At 55.8% G+C, this 12,693-nt stretch overlaps 1 protein-coding gene across 2 annotated transcripts in view; it reads right to left on the reverse strand.

The window, feature by feature from the left end:
* MINDY4 (MINDY lysine 48 deubiquitinase 4) overlaps nt 1–12,693 on the reverse strand; it is a 119,317-nt gene that overhangs the window by 38,915 nt on the left and 67,709 nt on the right. For both annotated transcript variants that reach the window (XM_012176869.4, XM_012176870.4), the window contains exons 10-12: nt 4,323–4,421; nt 2,648–2,711; nt 1,511–1,576 (exon numbers count right to left, since the gene is read on the reverse strand). In XM_012176869.4, the coding sequence (XP_012032259.2) occupies nt 1,511–1,576; nt 2,648–2,711; nt 4,323–4,421 (229 nt within the window). The remainder of the gene's footprint in view (nt 1–1,510; nt 1,577–2,647; nt 2,712–4,322; nt 4,422–12,693) is intronic.

Here is a 12,693-nt window from a genome sequence, read left to right on the forward strand (position 1 = left end):
GAGAAAGCCAGGGACAGGCAGCAATGACAGCCTACCCAGGACTCCCAACGCCAAGGTCAGGACCCCTCCTACATCAGAGCCCCTCCCCCCTAACTCCGGGACAGGCCAGGCGCTGGGCCTCTCCTCAGGGAAAGTCACGCCCAAGGCATCAGCTCTGAGGGACTGGACTGCAGGCAGCTCGGCACCGCAGGGACTGCACCCTTCCTGTGCAGGTCTCAGTACAGGCCCCCTTTTCCTACCCAAGGGGCATCTGTGCAGTCAGGGCCAGAACACTCCCCGGGCCGTGCCCGGACCCCCAGCGTCTTCCAGGAATTGTGCCCGAGGAGGGTGTTCCGACAGCAGGCGTGTTCAGCCTGGCCCCTTAACCAGTGAGTCCTCCCGCCCTCTGGGCTCACCACCAAATGCTCTCATGCCTTCTCTGGAGCCTGAAAGGGCCGATCCCCCAGCCTGGACAGCTGAAGGGAGGGCAGAGAGGAGGGCGGGAGATTGGCCTGTGCCCCAGAAGAGGGTGGCCTTGTTGCCTTTCTCTCCTGCAGCCCCGGCACATAGACATCAGAACTGTGTGGCCTGGTGGCTGGGAATCCATCCCTAGCCTTGGCTCAGGCTGCTTCCTCTCAGCCACGCTTCCCTCCCATTTCTACCTGACTATAACTAGCCTGTCTCAAGGTTGCCTTAGGAGATCACGACCGGGGTGATAAACACCCACAGTGAAAGCTAACGGCCGCTGGAAACGTCTCACAGGACAGTGCTCCAGGCACTCTGCACACAGAGCTCTGGGGCTGGCTCCGCCACCGTCCTCACACTCCATAGGAAGAAACTGAGGCACAGAGGACGCCCGAAGTCACAGAGCTACGAGGGGTGTAACCTAGAGGCAAACACAGGCAGATGGCTCCAGAGACAATGTTCTTCACTCCCGGAGCCCCGTGGCTATAGCCACTCTCTCAATTCACTCGGCTATCTGAATGCTGGCTGGGTTCTGCCCCATCTCACAGTCAGGAGCAGACTGGCTCTCCTCCAGTGGACGGATGTTCTAGTGGCCCTGGCCAGCCCAGCCCTGCCTCCCAGGACACCACACAAGGTCCTCTACTATCAGGGTCTCCAACAACAGTGCGCATAACTCCAACCCAGCCCAGGGATCCACGTCCTAGGCACCTCCCTAGCTGATACGGGGCCCCACCTACTGACGAAGGGGTCTTTACCTGCAGAGGTAGCTGCTCGCCCTCAGACAAAGAGAAGGCTTTCATAATCACAGTCTGATCACAGCTTCCCTTAGTCTGATCCCACCCCATCCCACTCTGCTTCTGCAGCCCTCACTGTGGCAGCTCCCTTTATCTGTAGCTGTAGCTAGGACTCAGTGACAGAGGTCAGACCCTCGGCCTCCCAGCTGACATCACTCCACCGCCCCAGGCTGGGGATGAATGCGGAACAACCCCAGCTCACCAGCATCTCTTCCGCAAAGAAAGCAGAAGCTGAGCAATGCACATCCCACACACTAAACCACGGTTCATACCTGATGGATGCTCTGCTGAAGAAAAGTCACCAGCTCCTCATAGCAGGTCAAACTGTGGAGGATGAGCTGAGAAACAAAAACACACAGGGTGAACTACCCAGGCCCGGTGGATGGACCCCATGCTGGATGAGCTTCTGTGGCCCTGACTCCCGTAGCTAGCGGACCCCACTGGGGAATGACTACAGTCAGAGAGCGGTGACCTCGGGAGCAGGGGTGCAGAGGGGCTCCCGCAGCTGTGTGTGACTGAAGGGCTGCAGGGTCCATTTGGGATCTCTGGGGCTGCCACCTTGCTGCAACACTGGACCTGCCTTTAGAGATCTGAGGATTCAAGACATCGTGGGACAAAAGCCCAGGAGTCTGCATGCATATCATGTGAGGCTGATGGGTGGGGCTGCACCCTGAGGGCTAGTCTCAGATTTCTGAGAAGCACCTTGAGGGCAGGGTGTCCAGGGGGGTACAGGGTGAGTGACCAGCCAGTTCTAAGTCCAGCAGGCAGCGTCCTGGGTTCAGTGCAAAGCAGTGGTCACGAGTCTCCTAGGCTTTCTCAGGCAGGTCAGAAAAAAACACTTTTCTAGAAAGCATTCGACAAAGTGAGATCCTCAGGTAGGATCCCAGGACACATAAGTCCAAAAGGAAATAAACAAAGTAAACGAGAAATTCTCAGTGAAGCAGTTAACGTGTGGGAAAGTGTCACAGTTTCTGCACGTCCACACATCGCACATTTTCCCCTGCTTGTCTCCCTCAAGTCCGGCTTTGTCCATCAAAGCTCTTCTCTGCTCTCCACTTCCTCTCCCTCCCACCCCCAGCATCCTCTCACTGCAATCCCAGAGAGGATGCTATGACATAAGAGGACACAGGGAAGGCTGGGTTAAGCCAAAAGGCATTACGTACAGAGTGCTGCAGGGACTTCAGAGTCTGTTCAACCTCAGTGGGACAGAGTTCCTGTGAGCCTTTTAGCCATAAAGCCAGTTCTGGCTGGAGTCCCCTGGAAAGCCCCCCACCTCAACCCAAGGTAGAGGATTCTGCTGGCCTGGGCAAAGGGAGGGCTTGCTCAGCCCCAAGGGATTTACTTATACGAAAGGAGACTGTCCCCAAACAAAGCCAAAGTTTGCGTGATAATTTTCCAGAGAGCCGTACTGTTTCTAAGACTCCATCTGCTTTGTATTTCCCTGTTGGACTGAAGTGCTGTGTTCCCGAAGCCCTAAAAAGGAAAGGAAGATGCATCAGCCTCTGCCTGCAGAGAAGACATGCCCTAGAGCCAGGGCGAAACCACACAGCCACTCAGGGAGGACAAACAGAAAGGTGGCCCAGACGAAAGAAGGGAGCCAAGTGCTTCTTTGAAGTCACCCACTAAGCTGGTCCGGAGAACTCCACTAACAGGCGGGGGTGGGGGGCGAGGGGGGTGATATAGAGTGGGAAGAAAGACAGCTGAAGGAGAGCCTGGGATAACCAAACCCAGATCCTGGCAGTCAAAAGTCGAGCATATTTCCAGACTAAGGAATGCTGACTTGCCCGTGGTTTTTAGGGACTTGAGCAAGTCCAGCCTCTGACCTTTTGGAGGTCATCTGTTTACACAGCCTCTGTATGTGCAGCCAGAACCGGCATGGACCAGAAGTGGCATTTGGGTTTGGGGCCTCTATGACATGAGCCTGCTGGGCAGCCTTGGACTGGCCGTGCCCCTCTCTGGGCTTGTCTCTTAATCTGTAAAGTGAGGAGAAATTGAGTTTTTCTCCATCTGCTCTCAGGGCTGCCATGCAGATCCTAAGGACCAGGGTTTGCAGGTTAACTGGAACTTGGGCACCAAGGACAAGCACTCAATGAGAACATCAGTGGTGACGACGGCAATGCCTAACACTGACCTGATACTTAGCATGTGCCAGAACTTATCCTGAGCGCCTCATGTGACTCTTCATCACTTATTTGCATGAATAAATGATTAAGCTGATCAATGACACTACCATTTACTATACGTCACTTACACTGACTCATTCAATTCTCACAGTCACTGCATTAAGCAATCACTGCTATCACCCCTATTTCCCAGATGAGTAAACAAGTTAGGCACAGAAAAGTCAAGTCGATTAATCAAGGCCACTCAGCCCATAAGCAACAGCACCGGAAGTCAGCCTTCGGAGCCTCTCAAGTGCTGTGCTCTCCTGACCGCTGAGCCCCAGCGGGGTGACCCCCTTGACTAAGCTCAGCCCCACAGCTGGAATGCAGTGAGGCTTCCCCTCTCAAGGGTCAGGCTGAGGAACCGACAGACCGTCTCTGTGGATTATGGGGGTGGGGTCCTCCGCTGGCAGGACAGGGCAGGGAGAGACTGCGCTGGCTCCACCACCGCATCTCACCTCTCTGGGTCTTCTCATCTGAACACGGGCCCAAGAGACGCAGCAAATGGGAGCGTACTTTGGGGACTGGCTCAGCCTAGAGGCTGCTTTCCAGGGTCTTCAGATCAGAGATATACAGAGGGGAACAGGCTGCCAGGGCCCAGGGGTCTTCCCTGGTGGGTTACAGCCCCCAGGGCTCCCTAGGGACGGGGTCCCTGGATCTGACACCCTCTCAACTGGGGCCATGCGGAGGGATGGCCCTCTTCCAGGGCAGGGCCGCCCAGCACATCAGGGCGACTATCTGGGCTCCCCCTGACCTGGAGCACAGGGTAGGGGTCTAGGAGGACACAGACACGGTCCTTCAGCCCAGACCGCCTGCATGAGAAGACGATTTCCCCAGTGACGAGGAGGCACACAGCCAGCTCGCCTGCAGCCCGGCCCGCCCGAGGCAGAACAGCAGCAACACAGCCCTGGGAAGCACTTACAGTGTGACCACGGCTCTCTCGCGGCCCCCAGCCCGCCACACAATGTCTGCAATGGCCAGGGCCAGGCAATGGGTCCTGCGAGCGTTTGAAGGCTGCAGCCTGCGGACAGAAAGGGAAACGTGCTTAGGCCTGTAGTGGCAGAAGTTAGAGACGACACAGCCGTGAGGCAGAGGACCTGTCCTTTCCTCTGCCACTCAGACAGAACCTGGGACTGGGGCCTCTGCAGATGAGGACCAAGAAAAGAGCCGAGAGGAAGGGAGCCCCGGCAGGGCTGGAGAAGGAGCAGGCTGAGAAAATCACCCACGGGAGCAAGGGGGCCTCTGGAGACTTGGCAGGGCCCAGAGGTGTGTGCAAGAAAAGCCTGCGAGCTCTGACAGAGCCCAGGAGACTGGGCCCAGAACTGCTGCCGCCCTACGCACAGGCGCAGCCCTGACCCACCCCAGCTGGGCCAGTCCTGACACCCGGGCCCCAGAGACAGTGGCTCCCACAAGCAAAGAGGTGCCCTGTGCTCCTCCAGCTGATAGGGGATGAGACCCAAAGTGTGGACAGGAAGTGGCCTGACTTGCTGATTACTTAGACATGGGATGTGGAGACACGGGAAAGGAAGGATTAATGATGACTGCAGGGTTTGGGGTGAGTGTATGGTGAGCTGAAATGCGGGCACAGGAAGGGGAGTGGGGAGACAGAAGATGCATGCGGGACCTCCCCCTGAGGGACCCCCATGCCCGCCCCCCAGCCCCAGGTGAAGCTGTCGCTCTAAAGCCCAGGAGACCAGCTTGGGCTGAGTAGAGGTTTATGGACCACCAGCCTGTGAGGTGTCCTGGGCACTCTGAGTGGCTATGATTTCCCAGAGAGAGGATGAACCAGGCAGAGGCGGGGCCAAGGCTGGAGCCTGGTGGGACTCCAGTATATGAGGGAGGCAGGGAGGGTGGCAGGAAAGGCAGATCTCGGAGAGGGGCCAGTACTATCTTAGGACCAAAATGGTTTAAGAAGGACAGGTAGTCAGTGGTGTCAACAATGGCAGAGAGATCTCTGGTGGTGCTGGTGGTAAAGAACCCGCCTGCCAATGCAGGAGACGTGAGAGATGTGGGTTCGATCCCTGGGTCGGGAAGACCCCTTGGAGAAGGAAATGGCAACCCACTCCAGTATTCTTGCCTGGAGAATCCCATAGACAGAGGAGCCTGGTGGGCTACCGTCCACAGCGTCGTAAAGAGTTGGACGTGACTGAAGTCACTCACACACACGCACAAGAGGCCCCTAGTGCATGAAGTCAATAAGGGAGAAGGAGCAGCAGTCAAATACAGACGCTCTTTCTGTCTCCAGGGCTCCACAGAGCTTGCTTCTTGCCCAGCCCTGGATCCTGGGCTAAATTCCTACAGAGGCAGGCTGACTGTCTGAGTGTTCCGCTACCGAAGGAACAAAAGGGGCTTGATGCCGGGGCTCCCGAGTACGGAGGGAGTTCCCATGCGTTCAGTTACCAAGTACCCTAAGCTCCAGGCTGAGCTGTTGGGAGGAAACTGCTGTTTGTACTTCGTCCCCAGGGAAAGAAAGGAGAACCTGGAGACCAGGACACAGGTCACCATGGGGGGTGGCACATGTTCACAGCCTAGAACCTGGGACACAGAGCCAGCCATCTGCACCTAGGCTGGTGTGGTGCCGTGTCTTTAAAGTGGGAGGCGATGTGACATAGGGTCCCTCCATGTCCCACTTCCTAAAGCGGCCACAGCAGTCGTACCTCCTGCATCGTGTTGGGCGATTTACATGAGATGATGTGCGTCAGGTCCACGGCCAGCGCCTGGCGTGTGGAGGATGCTCGTTAAAGGGCAACTTTTGCTTGTTGTCTTTATGGAAGTGTCCCCACTTGACATTTGGCTGTGGCCAAAGAGTTGACAGGACAGTGAACCCCTGACATCTGGTGTGAACGTGACGACAAGCCACCGACACTAGGCAATCTTTCAACGAAACAAGTGAGCGCTCAACCACTTGAGAAATGAGACTCAGAGTGCCTGGGGTGTCTGCAGCCTCAGGAAGCCTGCCTACTCCTCTGGAAACAGTTACCCCGCCATCAGCACCTGACACTTGGGAAGCACTGGCTGCGGGCCACTGTCAACTATGAAAACAAAGGTGAGGAAACATTGCTCTGGGACTCAGGAGCGGCCGCCAAGGACCACAGAGGGACGGGAAGACAGGGCTTGTCAGACAAAGGAGAAATGGCTGGACGTTCATCTCTTTGGAATCAGAGCCCATGGATGTGGGCTCCATCACCCCCACAGCTCCTGTTTCTGGCCCTGCCGCCATCCGGGTGACAGTCAGACACGGCAGTCCCAGCTCCTGAGCACCCATGCTTGCCCCCTTCCTGCCCCTGCTCCTCTGAGCTGGCCAGCACTGCTGCTCAGTCTTGCCCTCCCTCCAGCCCTCACTGAACATACTCACTGCAGGTTCCTCCTGCAGCACAGGTGTGACCAGGGGGCCCCAGCCATCCCGCACACACACCACACACACACCTAAATCCTGCAACACGGGCAAGAGTGCTGCAAAGCTATGCCCAGACGGTATACTCTGCCTAGAGCGTCTATGCTGGAAAACCCCCAAACAGAGCTACTGGGTCAGCTTCCAAACATTCACTCACACTAACTTGCTGAAGCAGGTAACCCTTCATTGAGAGCTTCTCGGGGTGGCCACAAATAAGACTTTAAAAACCAGCATATATTATAATAAGTACTCATCATGTTAGAAGCTGTTCGGAGCACTTCACACGTATTACTGCATGAATCATCAAAGCCACCCTATGAAGGCGATACTATTATTGTCCCCTTTTAAAATGGGGAAACTGAGGCACAGAGCCTAAATGATTCACCTAAGGTCACACAGTTAGCAAAGTGAAACAACAGTGAGGGAAGCAGGAGAGGCTGGGAGGTGGAATCCACTGTTTGGAGCCCCCGGCATCGAGCACAGCATCCCTCTGCCTCTGAGCCTGTCTCTCCTGCGCCTGCAATGCCGTCAAGAGACCTGGCTCCTGGGAGGGGCCTATCTTCCTGGCCTCACAGGCTTTAGTTACAGACCCCCTGAATGTCCATGTTTCTGCACAAAGTCCTGGTTCTTTCCATTGCCTTCCATTTAGCCTCTCCATCCTTCCCTGGGCCTCCTCTGGCTCTTTCTTTTGAGACAAGCTTTCCAAAAGATGGCAGCATGGGGGCAAGTGCAGTGGTGGGGACTGTGTTTCATTTCTGGTTCACTCGGGGAAGCCCCTTGCTCTCGCTGGCCTTCACCTCCCCACCCGGAAATGCAGACACCGGACCAGATGTCCCGAGCATCCTCCCAGCCTTGCCCTCTGCTGTGTAACCAGCCGCAGGGTATCCAGGGCTGTGGTGGGTGCAGATGGCCAGAGGAAGTGGGGAGGTACTGTGGTGATTCACTGGGCCTCCACCTTCCCTGGGGGAACTCAGCCACTGCCTTCACCTTGTTGACAAGGGTGGGGCTGAACTGCCTTCTTCCAACCCCGACCATGAACCCAGCACCTGGCCGCGCTCCTAAACCAAAAGAAGTTTCTTTGCTGCTGCTCAGTCACTCAGTCCTGTCCAATTCTTGTGCGACCCTATGGACTGTAGCCCACCAGGCTCTTCTTGTCCATGGGATTCTCCAGGCAAGAGTACTAGAGTGGGTTGCCATGCCCTCCTCCAGGGGATATTCCCAACCCAGGGATTGAACCCAGGGTTTCCTGCACTGCAGGCAGATTCTTTACTGCTAAGACACCAGTGAAGTTTCTTTAAAAGAGTCTAATTCCTTGCAGGAGAAGTGCAGGATTTGTCTAGGGATGGCGACGGGGGTCAGGGAGGAATACGTCCTGTGTTTGGCTTAATTACCCAGGTCTTTCAGATTAAAAAGACGGTTCTCCCATCCTCATTAACTGAAAGCAGGCTCACCTGTCCACTCTGACATGCTCGCCAGTCTGAGCCTACAGAAAAATCAGAGGAGAGCCAGCGAATGACTGCGGGCCTTTCTTCCCCCTTTGAGGGTCACGTGCTGCCAGGCAGGCCTGGGGACCACTGGATCTGGAGTCTGAGCCTGGCTCCACTGACTAGTGTCTGGAGGGGCCTTGAACAAGCGCCCCTCCTTCTCTGGGCCTCAACTTCCCCAGTTGAGAAGGGAAGTGGAGGCAGAAGGACAGCTCCCTGGCCCATGGTGTATCCCAGGCCCTCAGGGGAATGAGGCTCACCATCGCTTCCCACGAGCTGAGCCGCTGGCACGGCCCCTCCCAGAGTGGAAAAACACCAAGTCCTGCCGTCCGGCTCCATCCTCCCCGACTGAGCAGAGGCCGGCTGCCGGCCTGATGGAATGAGTCTTAATGAAGGCAGACAGTCCCGCAGAAAAAACACCACAGCTGCCAAGAAGCCTTTACTTCAGCATGATTTCCCTGGAGGGCGCAGTCACATCCTTGTGCGGCTTTCACAGAACCATTTCCCCATCATTTGTTGGGGAGGCAGCGAGCAGGGGGGCACCCCACTGGGCCTGCAGACCCAGTTCAGGAAGGTCCACCAACCTTGTTCCAAGAGACCCCCAGGGGCCCAGCACGGCAGCTGCGGATGCTGTCCCTCTCCCTGCGTGGCGTGAGGGCCTTTGTGGTGTTCCTAGATGGAACAGAGGAGCTTGCCTGCTTTTTTTTTTTTTTTAAGCCGGATCATTTTTGAAATCTCGGATTTCAGAGTCAAAAGGGAGGACTGAAGTTTCAAATCCAGCTCAGCACACACAGCTCATGCAGCAATGTCAATAACCCAATCAATGTCGAGATCATACAAATGAATCCATGCAGCCAGAGGGGCTGGGGCTGCGAGAGGTTCCTGCAGGGACGTCTAATGTCACCCTTTCCTCACAGGAGGCAGCAGATCCCCAGGGGTTCACTGGACTCTTCTGCATTGATTTTTTTTTTTCCAAATTAGGAAAAAAGGGGAGGTTCTGCCCAGAAGCCCTTTGTGAATGATAGCACCTACAGAGCCGTATCTTCGTCACTGAGAGTCTGTCTGGGGTCCAGCCCTCGGGTGCTTTAAGCCCATGGCACTTAGCCTCCTGGCGCCAGCCCCTTCCTGGCCTCTCTGGACATCCTGGTACCTGAGTCTCTTGCGGGGCACAGCATGGTGTGACACACAGGGTGTCATGTTCCAAGCTTGGCTCTGCCTTGGAGGCCAGGTGTGAACCTGGGCCAGCATCTTTCTGTCTCTGAGCCTCAGTTTCCCTGGATATACCCTCGTCGGTGATCCCCAGGTCCCACCCACTTGCACAGCCTTTCATTTATGAAGGACTAGGTTGCATTTCCTTACTAAGTCAAACGCGGGCAGGACCCAGATTCACAAATGGAGAAAGTGAAACCTTGCTGGCCCACAGGCTGTGATCCAGGTCTCTGGCTAGTCCAGGACTCTCTTTAGCAGCCCCCATCCTGAAACAGGCTAAGCCCATGCACTGCCCCAGCCTCAGCACAGGCACCAACAGGGTGCACCGACACCCACTTGGCACGGACAACTCTCTATGGCCTCTGATCTGGAGGGCCTCACTTCTGCAAGCAAACCCTGACTTTCACCCTTCCATCCCTCCACTGCCAGCCTCTGGCCCCAGCCCTGCACTCCCCTGGCCTTTGCTTGATCTAAGCCCTAGCCTGAACCCAGGAGGACTCTCTCCTCTCATCCCCAGTCACCTTCCAGTCCCAAGGCAGGGTCATGCCTCGGCAAAGTCAGGCCCACTGCACGGCAGTGGGAGGAGGAGACACAGGAGGAAGGCATAGAGGCAGCTGGTGTCCCTTGCCCACAACCTGTCACCACTGGGACCTCCCCGAGCTGGTGCCCCATAGAGCCACATTTTCCTGAGTCCCCTCAGGCACTTGCAGTGGCTTTGGCTAAACAAGGGAGCCTGGGTCACTAGGTCAAGCTCTCTGTCCCTCTCTCTAGGCTGGTCATGAAGAACACCCACTCTTGGGTCTGCTTGGCCATCAGCGTGAGCAGGAAGGGAGCCCACTCTGCTAGGCCTGCGTGGAGAGCAGCTCTCGGTACAGGGTCCCGGGCAACAGGGAAGGGACTTACCAGGAGCACCTCAGTTGTGGGGCTCCAAAGAAAGGTGAGTCACTCTTCTGTAGCATGAATCTCTCCATGCCTCCTGGGGGAGGGGACCCTGTCTGGCCAGCCAGCTGAGCTCTCCCGGCCAATCCGCACAGGCTTCCTTCAACCTAGCCAGGCCACCTTCCCCCAGAGGGGGGTTCCTTCCCACCAGGCACACCCCACACATAAACCCCAGCAGCCAGCAGCTCCTTCCAACCTCCTCCCACTATGCTGACCCCAGAGGGCCTTCAGGCAAGGCTGGCCCCAACTCTTCTCTCTCAGCTGGTACATGTTTCTTTCCACCCTGAGCCTGTCTTGGGCCCCTAGCCATAATGGCTTTCTGCCTCCCAAACCCTGGCTTCCCTCTCGGGTGTGGAAGGAAAGCAGAACTCGTTCCCGAGGACATGCTTGGGGATCCAGAGGCTGTCACAGCCCCTCAGTGGGGCTGCAGGGTGGGAGACAAGAAACCAAGTCTGCCATGCGCACAAACAGCCCCTCGGGGAACCAACTTCCTCACTGCTGGGAAATGATCCACAACTTCCCCTGAGAAGCCCAAAGTCCAAGTTCAAAAGCAGCTCTGAAGGGGCACGGGGCTGAAATAAATTATAAAACATCTCCCACGATGGACAAAGCCAAGGTTTGACCTGAGTAGGCTGCTGGGCCCTGAGCGCCCTCTGGCAGCCCGGCCTTTACCCACCCACCAGCCGGGGCCTCACCCTGCCCCTCTACAACTCTGCCCTGGTCACCCCAGGCAACTCTCAGCTCCTCTCCCTGCCCTGGGGCCTCTGCACATGCTGTTCTCCTTACTGGAATACCATCCCCTCCCCTCCCAATCAGCCTGGATAATTCATGCATTTGTCCATGCCTTCATTCAACAAAAATTCTGAGGGCCTCTTCCGTGGACTAGGTCTGGGGCTGGATGCCAGGACCGAGCTATGGATCAGGAAGTCCAAGAAGACTCCTGTTCTCAGGGGTCTTGAGTTCCGGGGTGCAGGCGATGGGCAGGTGATGAGTTGGATAAAAAGGGCATCTTGTGGCAGGGGGCTTGCAGGCAGCATCTGGGGAGGTCAGGGAATGCCGCCCTGAGGTCACAACTTCTGCACAGTGAAGAGCCAGGGGAGGAGTCTGAAGGATTTGCTGGGAAAGGAGAAACCAAGGGAGGAACAAGCTCATGCAAGGACGTGTGTGAAGCCGATTGGGAGTCCTGCTCACAATCCAGATCTCAGTAAGATTAAAGTGCCAGGCGTCTCCAGCAAGCACCCCCGCCCCCCGCAACCCTCTTCACGCCCAGGTGGGCCCTGAGCACCTGGCCTGTCCTGTGACCTCCCACTCGTCTTGGCTCTTGTATTCAGATGTAGGTCCCATGAGGGCAAGTCCACAGGTACCATGCTGGGCCCCGCACTCCCTCCAAATGCCTACTAAGTCCTCTCTGCGTGCATCTCTCCTGTGCAAGGAGGGGAAGGGGACGAGGGGTGCATATGTGCTCAGAGAGGGTCCCTGTACCCTTTGAGAGTGGGCAGCCAGAGGCCCCTCACTCGGCCAGTCCCACCCAGCCAGTCAGGAGCATCCAGGACCATCACGCACTACATGGGCCTCTCCCGACCACACCATGGGCAGCACTTCACTGGACTGGACCCCAGAGCAGGCAGAGGGGAGAAGAACAGGACAAAGTCTGACCTTGCTGTGGAAACGCTATGTCACTGGGCTTCTGGTGACAGACACGCTATGCCTCTGGATAGCATCTTTCGGCTTGAAATCAAACACCTTGATTATTACTTCATACAGTAATTAGACAAATCACCTTACTGTACAAACTATAAAATTGCAAGCATGAAAAGATACCTTCACTTGGACCCTGTCTAAGGCCACATCCTTTACGCTGGTAAAACATGTTTCATTTGCACCAAGCTTGGCAGGGTACCTGGAGAACTAGTATCTTTCCCAGTATGAATGAATGGGGGGTATGGGCCTTGTTGTCTTTGAAAAAAAAAAAAGCTACCAAAATGCCTAGGTTAAGAGCGAGTCCCTTTAATTAGCGTTCAGGAACTGGCAAAACTAAACTATGATTTTCAAATCTGGTTAATTACAACCTTGGAGAAGAGAATGGAAGTGTCTACTGGGTAGGATGCTTCCATGATGCTGGGAATATTTTCTTTCTTCATCTGGGGATGTGTTCATGGGTGTGTGATTTTGCAAAAATTCATTAAACAGAACGTACAGGAGTTGTGCACTTTCCTGAGTTGTGTACTCTTCTGTGTGTATGTTGTGGTGGTGGTTTAGTTGTTAAG

The sequence above is a fragment of the Ovis aries genome, chromosome 4 (assembly GCF_016772045.2).
Source record: "Ovis aries strain OAR_USU_Benz2616 breed Rambouillet chromosome 4, ARS-UI_Ramb_v3.0, whole genome shotgun sequence".
Classification (NCBI taxonomy): Eukaryota; Metazoa; Chordata; class Mammalia; order Artiodactyla; family Bovidae; genus Ovis; species Ovis aries.